We start from the raw sequence: 18,211 nt of genomic DNA, 5'->3' as shown, positions 1-18,211 counted from the left end.
ATTGGAAATGAAAAACACATATCATGACAAAACCGCTGGTTCATCATGTTGTATTCTAGATGTTTTCAATTGTTTTAATTTTATCATTTGCACATGGCTGTAAAACAAAGTACTACAGTTGTTCTCTGAGACATGTAACGTGATAGAAGTATAAAGTAACATTAAAGTACTCCAAAACAGTACAATGCAATAAGTGTAATACAAGTTTTTGTACTTACCGTAATTACATTTTATCATTTTGTATGTCACCCACTTGTCCTGAGATCAGGATACAGATATATAGATGAAGCAAAACAAAACTGAGGTGAAATATCTCTGTGAAATTATATTTTTTGTGGAGTGCTTTGCCTCTGGGTCTGCTGTAAAAATCCTCTGTCAGTAAAGTCAACCCTACATCCTACAGAACAGCTACCTATTTCTAGATCACAGAAAGAATTTGGTTAAAAACACCACTACTACTCTGGTGGCCTTACTGGTAGCCAAAAAAATCCCACACCAACTTAGAAAACATAATTTATTAAAATCACAGCCTACTGGAATATGAAGACATATAGAAACAACAGTGGATGAACAGTATATATGATTGTAGCCTAAATCTTCTTTAGTTTGATTTTTGTAGTTTCTTTTCTGATAAATAATTAAGGGCATATATATGTGTAACCTGTATATATACCTTTGTAAGACACAGTCAGTCAAAAACAGCATCACATCACACCACACAGCAAGGTTATCTACAGAATATACCAAGGCCAGTTCAGATTCATTACACCCCTTTACCGGCCAGTGAATAACCTCAAATTCACAAAATGCACAGAGAAAACACCTGCACTGCAAATATTAGAATTAATCAACAGTTCATCTGTAGTAATTTCCCCTATTGTCTTAAAACAATGGAGAGAAAAATTCTTCTGAGGACACAGTATTTCTCAGTAATAATCTTAATTCTACTTGGGTCCTTCAATGTGACAGTGTAGAAATCTGCTTTAGTGGAAACAAAAACAATCCACGTGCTTTAAGACAAACTAGATTTTGAGACAGATTGGGTGCTGCAGTGCAGAGAGCAGCTTCCTCTTATCCAAAGTGCACATTAAATTAAAGTTCAAGTATTTTGGAGAAAGTATTGCAACTATCCCATATTAGTCCGGATACAAAAGGAAGCCGGAAAACGTGCTGTATTTATTGTTGTTTCCGCCGTGAGCCTTGCCACCGTCCAGTTTGACATAAATCTCATCCCCGGAGTGCAGATGCAGGACGACGCTGTTACTTGCGTAGTCGTAATTCTGGTCGGCGTCCTGCGCTATGGCACTGGCTCGGACCTGCAAATGAAGAGGCAGAGATAACTTTTACTCTGCAGTATATATCACTCTGTAGGTAGATTTGCGTTTAATTTACAGGAGGCTGCAATGACCCAAACCATAAATCCGCTGCCATTTGTGTCACGGTTTACTAGGATAGATTATTTTGATGATTTTAGTGTGCGTAATGGCTCTCCATGGCTAAGTTGCGCAATGGAGAGGCGATAGACACAAAGATCCCAATGAGTCTAAGTAGCTGAAATAGTAGCCCTTGCGTAGAACCTCATTAACGCAGGCTTTAAGGGACACATACGTCATATTTACCTGCCCGTTTTTGCATAAGTCTGCCCACATGCTTGTCCCGTCTCCTCCGCGCATCAGCACATGATAGGTGAAGTAGTAAATTCCAGACACTTGGCATGTGAACTTGCCCGTTGTTGGGTCGTAATGGTTTCCTAGGTTCGTGACAACGTCATCGAACCTTAACACTTCGTATCCCTCGTGAGGGTTTTTCAGACCCACATAAAATGCTATCTTTGCCCCACGGTTGGCTGAGCCCAGCTCACCGGCGGTCTCGGTTCGCGCAGTGCCCACTACCCCGGGATATCCCATCTTTCCAGAAAATCCTCTATCCCCCGGTGCCCCTCTGGGACCAGGTGGACCCGGTTCACCTGGCGGGCCCCTTGGCCCAGGTTTCCCAGACCGACCCGGCTCGCCTTTAGTCCCTTGAACAAGAGCAGGTGAAGGAATGGCACTCAGGTCCTGCATAACCTCTAAAGCCGTGGCGCTCGGTTTAGGCTTGTACGGGTCACAGATCATTCGACAGGTGCCCATCATCTCATAATGCGCATCGGTGTGGTGCGTTTGGAGCAGCAGGGGAATCGCGATGATGAAAGTCAAAACCATGATGATGCCAACCCCAGCGGCGGCGAGTCTCTTCCTCTGGAAAGTCCGAGAAGCAGGCGCTAAAAGGTGCGTTTTATTTTCGGACGTAATGGTGGAAGGTGATGAGGGCGCTGAAAGCAGCGGTCAAGAAAGGTCCACGACTGAGTCATTCAGTCCATGAACCCAGGAAAGAGAGCGAGGGAAACAAACGCGTTATGGCTCTAACGCCCAGTTCGCCCTGCAGCGCTTCGCGCGGTGCCACTGTCACTTGGCTTCACACAGTTGACGGGAGAAATATTCGTGTTGGCATGGCAGGGCGCGGCACAAATCCGAGCAGAAAGAGGCTTCCAGCGGTTTTTGTTCGTGTGCAACAACCGAGGACTGCAGTCGAGTCACTGACGTAACAAACTTAGGGCAAAGCCTGTTTCCATTTGGATTAAGACTGCAACAATAATCATGCCATCTTTATGTATGAATTATAAATCCCTCTGCACAGCTCCAAGGGAATAGGATCAGGAAGTATTACTGAGACTTTGAATTTCTAACAGACTATGAGACATTTCCTTTTTTATCTCCCTCATTTACACGAAAACCATTTTAATCCAAGTTACATCTTTGAGAAGAGGCTATGAATTAATTGAGATGGCTGCTATGTGCAAGACAAGCTGTGTCCACCTTAATGTGGAGTAACATTATTGAATCTTACAGCTTTTCTCTGTTGCTAACAAGCACCAGTCAGTATTGAAGCCACTTTGTCAAAACTCCTCATACAATCTACATTACCAACATGTATCATTGCTAAACAGTAAATGTCAGTACCAGAAGACTTTATACACGTCCCAAAATAAACTTGTAGCAACAGTTCTCACTCAGCAGCCATAACACATTGACCTAAACACGTTAACAGGAAGAATTAACTGATAACTTATACCTGTAGAATGATTTTTCACATAGGGACTTATAATAATATTTCACCATAACACGTTATTTTCACTTTATTGGCTGAAATGAAGCATAAGTAAGAAGACTGAATCAGAAATGGAGGGATTTAGTTCAATACTCGTTTTTTCTATCCATCCACTTATCCATTCTCTATGCCAGGGTCACAAGTCTATCCAGCTGATTTGACTAATGTCTTACTATTGAATAAGAGTTATCAGTGTACATCAGTCCTATTTTAATGGGTCAGTAGGAGCCTACTCACCTACTGGAGACAATGCGAGTCAATGTCGATTACGTTTTTGTTCGTTTTATTTCTTAAACCTAACCAACAAGTTTTAATGCCTAGACATAACCGAGTAGCTGTCATGCTTAAACTTAACACTTAACTGTTGGGGATGTTTTCATCCACCAAGGGTAATTTTTCACTCTTAACTTGGCCATAACTTTCACTGTTTGGGATGATGAAAACATCCACTTAAATAAACTGCTGTAAAAATATATCAGATAAATCTTTTTTTCAAATTTTTTTTGCATAAATCTGTTAATCAACTTCAGTTCTGATGAAACTACTAAATGTTTTAAAAAATCCATGATTTTAACTCTTTAAATGCCAATTTCATATGTGATGTCAGATTTGAGGAAAAAAACACACAAAATGATTTATTTTCAATATAAAAAGTGATTGTGCACTGGATATTTTTTACCTTTTATGACAATCTTGGATATGTCAAAGATTAGTAAAATTACTGATTTTGATGCAATGTTAGTTTTTGTGCAGCATCAGATTCAAATTTTTTCTGACTAATTTACTGTTTGTGGATGTTTTTGCCCCACTGACTGTCTTATAATTACATTTTTTGACTGCACAGCCATGACACTATATAATCATGCAGTCTTGATGGTTGGTGGTTTGCCCTGTTGGGTAGAGGTAAAATTTATGATTTTTACTGTTGAAAATCAATTCAATTCAATTCAATTCAATTCAATTTATTTGTATAGCACCAAATCACAATACAAGTGATCTCAAGGCACTTTACAAAAACAAAAAAACCCAACAAATCCCTTATGAGCAAGCACTTGGTGACAGTGGAGAGAAAAAACTCCTTTTAACGGAAGAAAAAACTTCCCGCAGAACCGGGCTCAGTTTGGGCAGCCATCCCAGGTTTCTTTTCAGCACTGTAGCCAGGGTGATGAAAAGTCACAGCTCTGTTGAGCTCAGTGTTCCCTTAGCTCTCAGCAGTGATGACTTTATGAGTTTCTTTACAAATAAAATCACAACTATTAGAGATAATATTCAGCAGATGCTTCCTATACCTGCAATAAATGAATATTCAACCACAGTAGCTCTTGAATCATTTGTAGGACCTCAGTTATGTTTAGACTGCTTCTCTCCCATAGATCTCTCTGAATTTACATCAGTAGTTGCTTCATCGAAATCATCAACGTGTCTCTTAGACCCCATCCCGACTAGACTGCTTAAAGACACCCTGCCATTAATTAACTCATCTCTATTAGACTTGGTAAATTTATCTCTAGTATCAGGCTACGTACCACAGGCCTTTAAGACTGCAGTAATCAAACCTTTAGTCAAAAAGCCTAGTTTTGATCCAGGAGTCTTGGCTAATTATAGACCAATATCCAACCTGCCATTTATTTCTAAAATCCTAGAAAAAGCTGTTGCTAAGCAGCTATCAGACCACTTACACAGGAATGAACTATTTGAAGATTTTCAATCAGGATTTAGAGCACATCATAGTACAGAAACAGCACTGTTGAAAGTTACCAACGATCTTCTCTTAGCCTCAGATAATGGACTTGTTTCAATACTTGTCCTCCTAGACCTTAGTGCTGCATTCGACACCATTGATCACAACATCTTATTACAGAGACTGGAGCATGTGACTGGTATCAGAGGAACAGTGTTAAAATGGTTCCAATCCTATTTATCGGACAGATTCCAGTTTGTTCATGTCCATGATGAACCTTCCACACGAACAAAAGTTAGTTATGGAGTTCCACAAGGCTCCGTGCTAGGACCGATTCTGTTCACCCTGTACATGGTTCTTTTAGGCTATGTCATTAGCTATGCAGATGACACTCAGTTATATCTATCTATTAAACCTGTTAACACAAACTAGTTAACCAGACTTCAAGCCTGTCTAACTGACATAAAGGCCTGGATCACAAGTAACTTTTTACTTTTAAACTCAGAGAAAACAGAAGTCATTATATTTGGGCCAGAAAATCTCAGAAATAAGTTTTCTAAAATTATAGCTACTCTAGATGGCATAACCCTGGCCTCCAGCACTACTGTAAAAAACCTTGGAGTTATTTTTGGCCAGGACATGTCCTTTAACTCACACATAAAACAAATCTCTAGAACTGCATTCTTTCACCTGTGTATCATTGCCAAATTAGGAACATCCTGTCTCAAAATGATGCAGAAAAACTAGTCCATGCATTTGTTACCTCAAGGCTAGATTACTGTAACTCATTACTATCTGGATGTCCCAATATCTCCATAAAAAGCCTCCAATTAATCCAGAATGCCACAGCCAGAGTCCTGACAGGAACTAGCAAGAGAGATCATATTTCTCCTATATTGGCTCTCTTCATTGGCTCCCTGTAAAATATAGAATTGAATTTAAAATCCTTCTACTCACATACAAATCCCTTCATAATCAAGCTCCTTCATACGTCAAAGACCTCCATAGTACCATATTATCCCAATAGACCACTTCGCTCTCAGAGTGCAGGTCTACTTGTGGTTCCCAGAGTTTCCAAAAGCAGAATGGGAGGCAGAGCCTTTAGTTATCAAGCTCCTCTCCTATGGAACCAGCTCCCAGCCTGGTTCAGGAGGCAGACACTCTCTGTACTTTTAAGGCTAGACTTAAAACCTTCCTCTTTGACAAAGCATATAGTTACGGCTGGCTTCAGGCAACCCTGAACCATCCCTTAGTTATGCTGCTATAGGTCTAGACTGCCCGAGGACCATTGGTGCACTGAGCTCCCCTACCCTAACCCCCCCCCTTTCCCTGCCCCTCTCTTCCACTCCTCCCCCCTCACATGAATATTCCTCCATTGAATGTCACTAACCCTGTGCTCTCTCTCTCTCCCCAAGTTTGTGCTCTCTCTCTCTCTCTCTCTGTTCTCTTTGTACCTTCTGCAGGCGTCCCTGGTCCTGGAGCTGTATATCACTGATGTGCAGTTACTGGCCCCACCAACCTGCAGTGTCTATTTATTGTTTACAGTTGCTGTTCTTTTCTCTCTCCTCTATCCACTCACCCATCCGGTCGAGGCAGATGGCCGCCCAAACTGAGCCTGGTTCTACTGGAGGTTTTTTCTTCCGTTAAAGGAAGTTTTTCCTCTCCACTGTCGCCAAGTGCTTGCTCATAAGGGAGTTGTTGGGTTTTTAGTTTTTAGTTTTTGTACAGTTCCTTGAGATGATTTGTATTGTGATTTGGCGCTATACAAATAAACATTGAAATTGAATTCATGACTTAACTGTCATGACTTCAAAATATAAAATGTAAGATAATTTAGTTTCGGTATAGTATTATTTTAGCATTAACACATCAGTATAATACATTTTTCACAATACAATTGTTTCAATGCCGATGTTTCACAAATCAAGATTGAAATCAAGGTTTTGTCTTCAGTGCTGATATTATTTTCAGTGCCTAAACTTAAAAAGTCATTGTGATTCAAGGGCCAGCATCTTTAAACGTTAATTTTGTAGTGTAAAAAATAGGTTTTCACCTGAAATAAAACTGACAGACATTGAAGTCAGGACCTCCTATGTGACAGAAAATTCAGAGAGATCTTGAGGGATCAAAGTGAAACAGTAACATTTTTATTGGCATTGTAGCTGAATGTTGTGCAGAAATTGTTGTGTAGACATTGTTATATTGACCATCCACCAGCTTATGTTACTTCAGCGTTCCTTCTGGTGATGTGAATGTGAACAGAAAAAAAGCCCATAACGTCTGTAGTTCTTGGGTCCATTCTTCAGGGGGCAGTGTTAGTTTTTAGAACTAAGTCCATAGAATTATTTGGTCCAAAAGTGCCTTCTGTGTGACAAAGACAAAAAAGGTTTTCCTCCCTGTTCTGGCTCCATAAACACTCCTCTCTACCCTGTACAGTCACCTTTAGCTTTTGTGTAACAAAGAAGTTCTACAGTTGAAGCCATCTAAATGCTAATGCTAATGTAATAACACCTAATCTATTACAAAGGCACAAGTTGGATTCTGTTGTCAGGAGCAGCTAATTCTTACCTTTACAGATTCAGGATTTAACTTCTCTTATCTCATTGTCTTAAAAGGCTAATCCATCAGCTAACACAGTGCCCTTGTTCCCAGGAGCTCCTCTTCTCGCTGATGATCTCCGGGCGTGCGCGCACACACACACACACACACACACATACACACACACACACATACGTGCTGCTGCTTTATAACATGAATACACTTCATGCAGACCAGGGCAATATAAATTCTTTAGGTTTCTCAACATTAACGTCTTTAAGAAAAACTATTTTTGCAGGCATGTTCATGTAAAAAATCTGTGTGAGCAGAAATAATTAATATTGATTATAATTCAATTCCATTAAATTTTATAGCATGAAACCACAAAACAATCATCTGATGGCACCTTACATAGAAACCCTGCAAATGCCTTATGAGGAAGCACTTGGTGACTTGAGAGGAAAAACTCCCTTATATGAGAGGAACCTCCAGCAGAGCTGGGCTCGGGTTGGGCGCCCATCTGCCTCGACCAGTTGGGCTGAGTGGATAGAGGTGTAGCGAATATTAATATAAATATATATATGTATAGAACATGAATGTGTTATGATGTTAGGTTTATGTATTATATATTAATTATGTATTATTAGAGGTCGACCGATATGGGTTTTTTCTAGCCGATGGCCGATATATGATGCCAATTCTTTTGGCCAATTTGTTTGGCCGATTTTAATTGTCTCCCTTCATCTCACAAAGGTATGAAAGTGCCCAGGAATAAAAAGTGTATTATGTTTGTAATATTTTTTGTTCTTGCTTTTTCTGCTCCCATGCTCAGCAACGTCTGGCAGATCTTGCACTTGGCCTTCCCTGATGTTGGCTGAGTGAAATACTGAAATACTACTGGGTTAAATTTCTTTTCAGCCATCAGACTATAATTATCAAAAAAAAATTAAAAAATACAAGATTTGTCATTTTAAACTCACTTTTTCTATAATTACATTATTCCATGCACATCACAATCCTAATATGTTTTGGAAAAAAACAGGATTGATTTATTGCAGGATACCTGTCATGATCCTTATGTTTGTTGACAGACACTGCTATAATTCAAAGGGCCAGAGTCTCAGAATATGCGTTAACAAACAATATATGCAACAAGTCATTTGCATGTGAAAGTAGAAACGCTCAGTTCAGACAAAACTTCAGGCTAAAACATGCACATTAACTTTCCTCATTAAAGTGTATTTTTTGGTGGGAGCGTCATGCCCGTCCGTGCTGGGTGTGACGGACACACAAACACATTTATTGAGGAACGTTATCCTGCGTGTTTTAACGAGAATACTCGTTACTGAATATCCACTCACCCCAACCGGTTGAGGCAGATGGCCGCCAAAACTGAGCCCGGTTCTGCTGGAGGTTTTTTGTCACCCCACTGTCGCCAAGTGCTTGCTCATAAGGGAATAGTTGGGTTTTTAGTTTTAGTTTTTGTAAAGTGCCTTGAGATGATTTGTATCGTGATTTGGCACTATACAAATAAAATTGAATTGAATTGAATACTGATTTTCAGGCATTTCTACTTTCAGATTTGTTGCACACATGACGGTCAGCATCAATTCTAATATGCTACAATGTAATGACGCGTTGGAAACAAATGGTTTTCAACGGCCATCAATAGCTGAAGCCGTGTGCATGCGACTATAATAATTTAGCCGCTGGGCTTGTTAGCATGTTTTGGTACCCGTGCCTGCAGCCTAAACTACAGCCCGCTAAGAACCAGACAATCGCTCTCTAAAAGTAGCTTCATATTCAACCAAGGAAATGTATAAGGCTAAATTAAAAATGAAAGATAAGTACTTTCTTACTGTTTCTGGACGCATTTCAGCTCACTAAACATCGGTGGTGACAACCTGCTTGTCGCAACACGTCTTCACGTGTTCCACAACAACGCTTAACTGGTCGCAGATGTGCCTGCCTATAAATCGGCCTAATGTGTGGTGAAATCGGCCGATGCCGATTAATGAACATGTGCAAAAAATCGGCAGATTAATCGACTCGGCCGATAGATCGGTCGACCTCTAAATATCATCATACTGGTGTTCCCTGAAGTCCATTCGTCACCTTTCATCGGTCTCCGTCTGGCCGCTGCAGGGCTGTCCCATGGAGTTTGGTTGATGTGAACCGTTCCCCTGGAGGTGAGCTGTTTGGTACCGGGCAGCCACATGTGGGGAGGATGTCTTTGGTTCTCCCCTTCACATGGGCAATAAAAGCAGTCTCTACCTCAGGGGTCGGCAACCTAAGCCACGCTGAGAGAATGTGCTTGGCACGCCAAGCACATTTGACCAGACGTACTCTTTTTCCCGGACATGTCCTCTATTTGGGGCCATAAAAAAGCATCCAGCCAGAATTTCTAAATCACTCCAAAATGTCCAGGATTTTAATTCTACCACAGTCAGACGGCATTTGTCATATGCTATAACTGAAGCTATAACTGAAGACGCAATTCAGTCACTCTTCATGCTAACATTGGTCAGACTCCATTTCAGTCCTTTCACTCAGCACCGATAATTATAGATCTCTGTTGACAACAACGCTGCTTCAAAAAGGTTGCCTACCCCTGCTCTACCTCATCGTTTTTCTGTCAGTGCTCTCTTTCTGAGAGTCCCTGTCTGTCAGACTCTGGATGATAGTGACCGTGTTCTTCCTGAACGTCTTTATCCTCATAGTGAGAGGGTCTTGAGGAGTCTAGTGAAGTCTCTAGAGCTGGGGTGTCAACTTACGGCCCGCGGGCCAGATCAGGCCCACAAACTGGTTTAATCCGGCCCGCGAGATGATTTTAAGTTTAAATTAGCTGCAATTTTTCAATGAAAGAAACTGCTGTTCTAAATGTGTCCACTGGGTGTCGCTATAGCAATTATGTTAAGCAGGCAAACTGTTTATACCGGGGCTGAGCAAGTAGGCCTATACCCGTTAGCTAGCCTGGAGCTAGCTGCCTTGTCGGTCCGGTCCGGCCCACTTGGGAATAGATTTTCCTCCATATGGCCCCTGACCTAAAATGAGTTTGACACCCCTGCTCTAGAGTATCTGTGTGTGTCTGTCTGTGTGTCTTTTTGTGTCTTGCCGTGCTGGGCGGGCAGTCCATCTGTTTGGTCCAGTAGGTGCTTTATTCTTGCTGGTGATTGGTTCACAGTCCCCTGACAATGATGGTGCAGGCTCACTGGTCTGTATGATGCAAAAGACCAATCTTTCCTTTAAGTGTTGTAAATTTTGAAGAATGGTTTCTAAATCAGGAACAATAATTAGTTTTTCCACCAAGTAAGTTTCAAACACAGACACATGGCAAACATAACAAGTAATCAGAGCCAATAGTTCAGCAACAACATAAATGGGAGTCAAAACTTCACATAGCTATATGGATTAATCACAAGCATGAATAACAGATAAACAATAGCATGGCTCCTATCTCACGCTGTAGTCTGACAGCAATACTCTGCATAAGTCTGGTCACACACGTTACATATTCAGCAATCAAAGCAGGGAGTCTTAGTGGCTTTCTAAGAGCCGGTGGTCTGCTCTTGGTAGGGATGGGAATATCGACTCTCTGGAATCGATACTTCGATACCCGCTGGTCGATACTTTGGAGTTGATACTTTCTTAAGTATCGCTCGATACCACTCCTAATAAAAAACGTGCAATTAGTTTTCACTTCTGAGAGTTTTGGATGTGTGAAAACCAGCCCAAGCGTATTTTAAATGGTCTTCCGTATCACATGATTATGGCAGCCAATCAGATGTCAGAGCTTTCCAGAGCCAGTCATGCACTGCAGAAGGAAGTATTACTCTCTCCACTCTGCAACGTGGAGGGACCTCCTCCATCTCAGTGCTGAGAGGCACGGCAGCATGGTACGGAGCCTCGGAAGGGACATGGGAGAAAAAAAATAGATGGTTGGAAAAAAAAAAATCTTAATCTCAAGACGTTTCTCGCGATCCCGAGAAACTTTTGCGAGATCCCGAGAAACTTTCTCAAGATCCCAAGAAACTTTTGCAAGATCCCGCGAAACTTTCTCATTGTAAATCTACTTCCGGATCAAACTGTCTCCATGGAAACGACAACAATGGAAAGAATACAAGTTCGGGAGCCGTTCATAGAGTTTTATTTTGAGCTAGGGCTCAAATACAGAGACGTTAAACCAGTGCTTGGCAGTAAACACGGTTTTTCCTAAGTGAGAGACACCTGAAGAGAATACTTAACAAAAGGGGTTATTTTCGTAGTAAAACGTACTCCGAACTGGCGGACATGGTTGATTTCGTTAGCAACGAACTGCAGTACTCCGGGCAACTTCCGGGGTACTGTTGGATGTACGCAAAATGTCGAGAGCACGCCGTCGTTCTCTTGAGTTGTCTCTCACTCATGTGAAAACCACGCTTACTGTCGAGCACGGATTTAACGTCTTTATATTTGAGGGCAATCTCAAAATAAAAACCTATGGACGTGATGTGCGCTGTGGTTTCCATGGAGATCGTCTGACCCGGAAGTAGATTTACAATGAGAAAGTTTCTCGGGATCTCGCAAAAGTATCTCAGGTTCTCGAGAAAGTTTCTCGGGATCTCGCAAAAGTTTCTCGGGTCCCGAGAAAGTTTTTCGGGATTACGATTTTATTTTTTTTCTCCCATGTCCCTTCCGGGGCTCCGTAGCATGGAGAGAGACAGAAAAAGAAGCATCGTGTGGTGCTATTTTTCACCCACTACGAAGGGAAATGCTATTTATTTATTATCATTTTATTATTAGCATTTAAACAAGTATTTATGTTCATGAGCATTATTCATGTTGCCATTGCAATATAGATATTAATCAACACTGTGCAATAATGATTTTCCTTTAAGGTGCAAAAGGTATCGGTATCAGTATTGTCGATACTGGCCCTGTAGTACTTGGTATCTGATCGATACCAAATTTTGTGGTATCGCCCATCACTAGCTCTTGGTCAAAGGGAGTCTTGACAGTGCAGTATTTGGTTGAGCCCAAGGTTATCAGTTTCAGAACAATAAATTCCTTAAGGAGAGAGAACAGTAACAATAAACAACCAAAAAACACTCTGCAGGTTGGTGGAGCAAGTAAACTACAGTATCAGCGATATACAGCTTGGACTAGGGACCAGGACCAGGGACAGCTTGTTTTGTGTGAATTAAAGGACATATCTTGTTCAAGAAATATTAGATTTGTTACAGTCGTAATGGAGGCCATTAGTTATACCATCTAAAGTAACTATATTGTTGAATAAATTTCCTAAATCCTCATGGTAATTTTCAAACAAATCATGCTTGTGCAAATGGTCACACAGTTGCTTTGCAAACGCTTTAGAAATAAAGGGTAAAACTTAAAGCTGAAAAACCTTTGATACATAACCTGTTTCTAAAGATAACTAGATTATTAGGTTTAATATGTTAGCTAGAAGCAATACAGTCTAGTTGGGATGGGGTCTAAGAGACATGATCATTTAGATGAAGCAACTACTCGTGAATTCAGAGAGGTCTATGAGAGAGAAGCAGTCTAAACATAACTGAGGTCTTACAGATGATTCAAGAGCTACTGTGGTAGAAGATTCATTTATTGCAGGTATAGGAAGCATCTGCTGAATTTTATCTGTAATAGTTGTGATTTTATTTTTAAAGAAACTCATAAATTCATCACTGCTGAGAGCTAAGGGAACACTGGGCTCAACAGAGCTGTGACTTTTCGTCAGCCTGGCTATAGTGTTGAAAAGAAACCGGGGCTTGTTCTTATTTTCCTCTATTAGTGATGAATAGTATGCAGTTCAGGCTTTATAGAGAGCTTTTTTATACATTAATAAACAGTTTTTCCAGGCTGGAAAAAATTCCTCCAAATTTGTGGAATGCGACTTCCTTCCCAGCCTTCGTGATGCCTGCTTTAAGGTCCGAATATATAAATTATACCATGGGGCTAATCTCCTCTGATTCACTAACTTCTTTTTCAGAGGAGCCACAGTATCAAGTGTTTCACGCAGTGAGGCTACAGCACTGTCAACAATATGATCAGTTTGGTAGGGAGTGGGATTGAGGCAGCTGCCCTCCACTGTGTTGGCACATGGCATAGATGTAAATAAAAATGGAATCATTTTCTTAAATTTATTAACAGCATTGTCCGTTAAACATCTGCTGTAGTGGAATTTTCTTCCAAATGCTGCATGATCCATCATCTTCAATTCAAAAGTTATTAAAGAATGATCTGACAAAACAGGATTTTGGGGAAAACTATTAAATGTTCAATTTCGATGCCATAGGTCACCCCTTATGGAGCGACAATCGAAGACCATGACGTCGCCCGGCATGGCGAAGCCGGGGCCCCACCCTGGAGCCAGGCCTGGGGTTCGGGCTCGTAGGCGAGCGCCTGGTGGCTGGGTCTCCCCCCATGGGGCCCAGCCGGGCAAAACCCGAAAGAGTGACGTGGGGCCGTCCTTCTGTGGACCCACCACCAGCAGGAGGATCCATAAGGGGCCGGTGCATAGTGGATCGGGCAGTGGTCGAGGACGGGGACCTCGGCGACCCGATCCCTGGATGCTGAAACTGGCTCTAGGGACATGGATTGTCACCTCACTGGGGGGGAAGGAGCCTGAGCTTGTGCGGGAGGTTGAGCGGTACCGACTAGAGATAGTCGGGCTCACCTCCACGCACAGCCTGGGCTCTGGAACCCAGCTCCTTGAGAGGGGCTGGACTCTCTTCTACTCTGGAGTTGCTCGCGGCGAGCGGCGGCGAGCTGGTGTGGGCTTGCTCATAGCTCCCCAGCTCAGCCGCAACGTGTTGGAGTTTTCCCCCCAAGGGTCGTTTCCCTGCGCCTTCGGTTCGGGGATAGGTCTCTCACTGTTGTTTCGGCTTATGGGCCGAACAACAGTGCTGAGTACCCAGCCTTTTTGGAGTCTCTCGGGGGGGTGCTGAAAGGTGCTCCTACCGGGGACTCCATAATTCTGTTGGGGGACTTCAACGCTCACGTGGGCAGCGACAGTGAAACCTGGAGGGGCATGATTGGGAGGAACGGCCTCCCCGATACGAACCCGAGTGGTGTTCTGTTGTTGGACTTCTGTGCTAGTCACAGTTTGTCCATAACGAACACCATGTTCAAGCATAAGGGTGTCCATCAATGCACATGGCACCAGGACACCCTAGGCCGGAGGTCAATGATCGACTTTGTAGTCGTGTCATCTGACATTCGGCCGTATGTCTTGGACACTCGGGTGAAGAGAGGGGCAGAGCTGTCAACTGATCACCACCTGGTGGTGAGTTGGATCCGCTGGCGGAGGAGGAAGCAGGACAGACTTGGCAGGCCCAAACGTATTGTGAGGGTCTGTTGGGAATGTTTGGCCGAACCCACTGTCAAGGGGGTCTTTAACTCACACCTCTGAGAGAGCTTCTACCAGATCCCGGGGGAGGCTGGGGACATTGAGTCCGAATGGACCATGTTTTCCACCTCCATTGTCGATGCGGCGGCTAGGAGCTGTGGCCGTAAGGTTTCGGGTGCCTGTCGTGGCGGCAATCCCCGAACCCGGTGGTGGACACCGGAGGTAAGGGATGCCGTCAAGCTGAAGAAGGAGTCCTACCGAGCTTGGTTGGCTTGTGGGACTTCCGAAGCAGCTGACAGGTACCGCAGGGCCAAGCGTGCTGCAGCCCAGGAGGTGATGGAGGCAAAAACTCGGGTATGGAAGGAGTTCGGTGAGGCCATGGAGAAGGACTACCTGTCGGCCCCGAAGAAATTCTGGCAAACCGTCCGGCGCCTCAGGAGGGGGAAGCAGTGCTCTACCAATGCTGTTTACAGTGGAAGTGGTGAGCTGCTGACCTCGACTGGGGATATTGTCGGACGGTGGAAGGAATACTTCGAGGATCTCCTCAATCCTGTCAACCCGTCTTCCATAAGGGAAGCAGGGGCTGGGGATTCGGAGGCTGATCCATCCATCACCCAAGCCGAAGTCACTGAGGTAGTTCGGCAGCTTCTCGGTGGCAAAGCACCGGGGGTGGATGAGATCCGTCCCGAGTACCTCAAGTCTCTGGATGTTGTTGGGCTGTCATGGCTGACACACCTGTGCAACATCGCGTGGCGTTCGGGGACAGTACCCCTGGATTGGCAGACCGGGGTGGTGGTTCCTCTTTTTAAGAAGGGGGACCGGAGGGTGTGTTCCAACTACAAAGGGATCACACTCCTCAGCCTCCCGGGGAAGGTCTATGCCAGGGTGCTGGAGAGGAGGATCCGGCCGGTGGTCGAACCTCAGATTCAGGAGGAACAATGCGGTTTCCGTCCTGGGCGTGGAACACTGGACCAGCTCTACACACTCTCGAGGGTGCTCGAGGGTTCATGGGAGTTTGCCCAACCAGTCCACATGTGTTTTGTGGACTTGGAGAAGGCATTCGACCGGGTCCCTCGTGCCATCCTGTGGGAGGTGCTCCAGGAGTATGGGGTCCGGGGCTCTTTGCTGGGGGCTATCCAGTCTCTGTACAAACGGAGTAGGAGCTTGGTTCGCATTGCCGGCAGTAAGTCAGACCTGTTCCCAGTACACGTTGGACTCCGGCAGGGCTGCCCTTTGTCACCGGTTCTGTTCATTACTTTTATGGACAGAATTTCTAGGCGCAGCCAGGGGCCGGAGGGAGTCCAGTTCGGGGACCACAGGATTTCATCTCTGCTTTTTGCAGATGATGTTGTCCTGTTGGCTCCATCGAGCCAGGATCTCCAGCGTTCGCTGGGGCGGTTTGCAACTGAGTGTGAAGCGGTTGGGATGAGAATCAGCACCTCCAAGTCCGAGGCCATGGTACTCAACCGTAAAAAGGTGGTTTGCCATCTCCAGGCCAAGGGAGAGATCCAGCCTCAAGTGGAGGAGTTTAAGTATCTCGGGGTCTTGTTCACGAGTGAGGGAAGGACGGAACGTGAGATTGACAGACGGACCGGGGCATCGGCAGCAGTAATGCGGTCGGTGTACCGGTCCGTTGTGGTGAAGAAGGAGCTGAGCCGGAAGGCGAAGCTCTCGATTTACCGGTCAATCTACGTTCCTAGTCTCACCTATGGTCATGAGCTCTGGGTCATGACCGAAAGAACGAGATCGCGGATACAAGCGGCTGAAATGAGCTTCCTCCGCAGGGTGGCCGGGCGCTCCCTTAGAGATAGGGTGAGGAGCTCGGTCACCCGGGAGGAGCTCGGAGTAGAGCCGCTGCTCCTCCACATCGAGAGGAGTCAGTTGAGGTGGCTCGGGCATCTGTTTCGGATGCCTCCTGGGCGCCTTCCTGGGGAGGTGTTCCGGGCATGTCCCACCGGGAGGAGGCCCCGGGGAAGACCCAGGACACGCTGGAGGGACTATGTCTCCCGGCTGGCCTGGGAACGCCTCGGTGTCCCCCCGGAAGAGCTGGAGGAAGTGTCCAGGGAGGATGAAGTATGGGTATCCCTGATTCGGCTACTGCCCCCGCGACCTGGCCCCGGATAAGCGGTAGAAAATGGATGGATGGATGGATAGGTCAGAACAAGCTCAAGATCATTGAAACAGTGGGTGGGTTTGAGTGAAACCAGTTGAATCTTATATTGACTTAAATGCATTGCTGAGACTGTTATTTTCAACATCTACATGAATGTTAAAATGTCCCACTATAATGACTTTATCAGTTAAAAACTCTGAGTAAGGGACAGGTGGACGGTACACAATGACAAGTCGAACTGGTTTATGTGTTTTCCAGTTTGGATGTGAGAGACTAAGAGTGAGGCTCTCAAATGAGTTATGAGGATGAAAGTTTAATAGGTTTGAGTGGAAGATTGCAGCTACTCCTCCACCTCGACCTGTGCTTCGAGGAACATGAAAATTTTTATGACTGAGGGGGGTTGATTCATTCAGACTGACATATTCATCCTGCTGTAGACAGGTTTCAGTAAGACAATGCAAGTCAATTTGGTGATCAGTTATCAAATCATTTACTAACAGAGATTTAGATGAAAGAGACCTAATACTTAATAATCCACATCTGATTGTTCTGTTTTTCTGTTCAATAAGAGGAGTGGTCTTAATTTTTATTAGGTTTTTATGAATAACTCCTCTTCTGGTAACATCAGATTTATTTGATTTATATGTTCGAGGGGCAGACACAATCTCTATGTGGTTTAAGGGGAGGTGACAGCTCTAAGGAAACTGCAGAGAGGCGTTTTAGACGGAGTCTCTGCGTCCCAGTCCCCACTCTGGATTGTCAGGCTTTAGGTTGGCTAATAAACTCAGCCAGATTTCTAGGGATGGATGCCGTCCCTCGCTATCAGACCGGGTTTTCCCCAGAAAGTGGCCCAATTGTCTATGAAGCCCACATCGACGGAACGACGACATGCGGCTAAACATTAATTTTAGTGACCTCCGATTGGCGTAATCAGGTGTCATTGCTGCCGACGTGAATAATAATTTTTCCAAATTTACGATTAGCCTTAGCCAGCAGCTTCAGATTTGACTTGATGTCACCCGCTCTGGCCCAGGAATACATTTGACTATGGTCGCTGGTGTCTCTAGCTTCACGTTTCTGACTATGGAACCGCCAATTATCAGAGTTGGTTTTTCAGCGGGTGTGTCGCTGAGCGGGGAAAATCTATTAAAAACATGAACAGGCAGGTGATGAGCCGTGGGCTTCTGCTTAGGAGGATGCTTAGGATGTTTCCATCAGACCATCACCCAGGCTAATTCTCCGGGCTGCTCCGGAGCTGCCCTTGGACCGCTAATGGACCCTGAACACAGGAAGATACAACCATATTGAACAATAAGAAAGCTTAATTAGATTAAAAGAGAAAAAGTGGATTATTTAGCAGTAACAAATTAAACTGGGAACATAA

At 44.1% G+C, this 18,211-nt stretch overlaps 1 protein-coding gene across 1 annotated transcript; it reads right to left on the bottom strand.

Moving 5' to 3' along the window:
* Positions 1–713: 713 nt before the first annotated feature.
* Positions 714–3,028, bottom strand: c1ql2 (complement component 1, q subcomponent-like 2). The gene is made up of 2 exons (XM_026294796.1): positions 1,620–3,028; positions 714–1,316 (listed from the first exon to the last, which is right to left on the bottom strand). Exons 1-2 carry the CDS (start codon positions 2,199–2,201, stop codon positions 1,137–1,139), a joined length of 762 nt encoding a protein of 253 aa, XP_026150581.1. The 5' UTR covers positions 2,202–3,028; the 3' UTR covers positions 714–1,136.
* Positions 3,029–18,211: the final 15,183 nt, after the last annotated feature.

Source organism: Mastacembelus armatus, chromosome 21, assembly GCF_900324485.2.
Source record: "Mastacembelus armatus chromosome 21, fMasArm1.2, whole genome shotgun sequence".
NCBI lineage: Eukaryota > Metazoa > Chordata > Actinopteri > Synbranchiformes > Mastacembelidae > Mastacembelus > Mastacembelus armatus.
This window is presented reverse-complemented; position numbering and strand designations above follow the sequence as displayed.

Coding starts and splice junctions, on each gene's coding strand:
- c1ql2 (XM_026294796.1), bottom strand. CDS start 2,201: ATGGTTTTGACTTTCATCATCGCGATTCCCCTGCTGCTCCAAACGCAC. Junction 1,317..1,619: donor ACTTATGCAAAAACGGGCAG/GTAAATATGACG, acceptor CTTCATTTGCAG/GTCCGAGCCAGTGCCATAGC.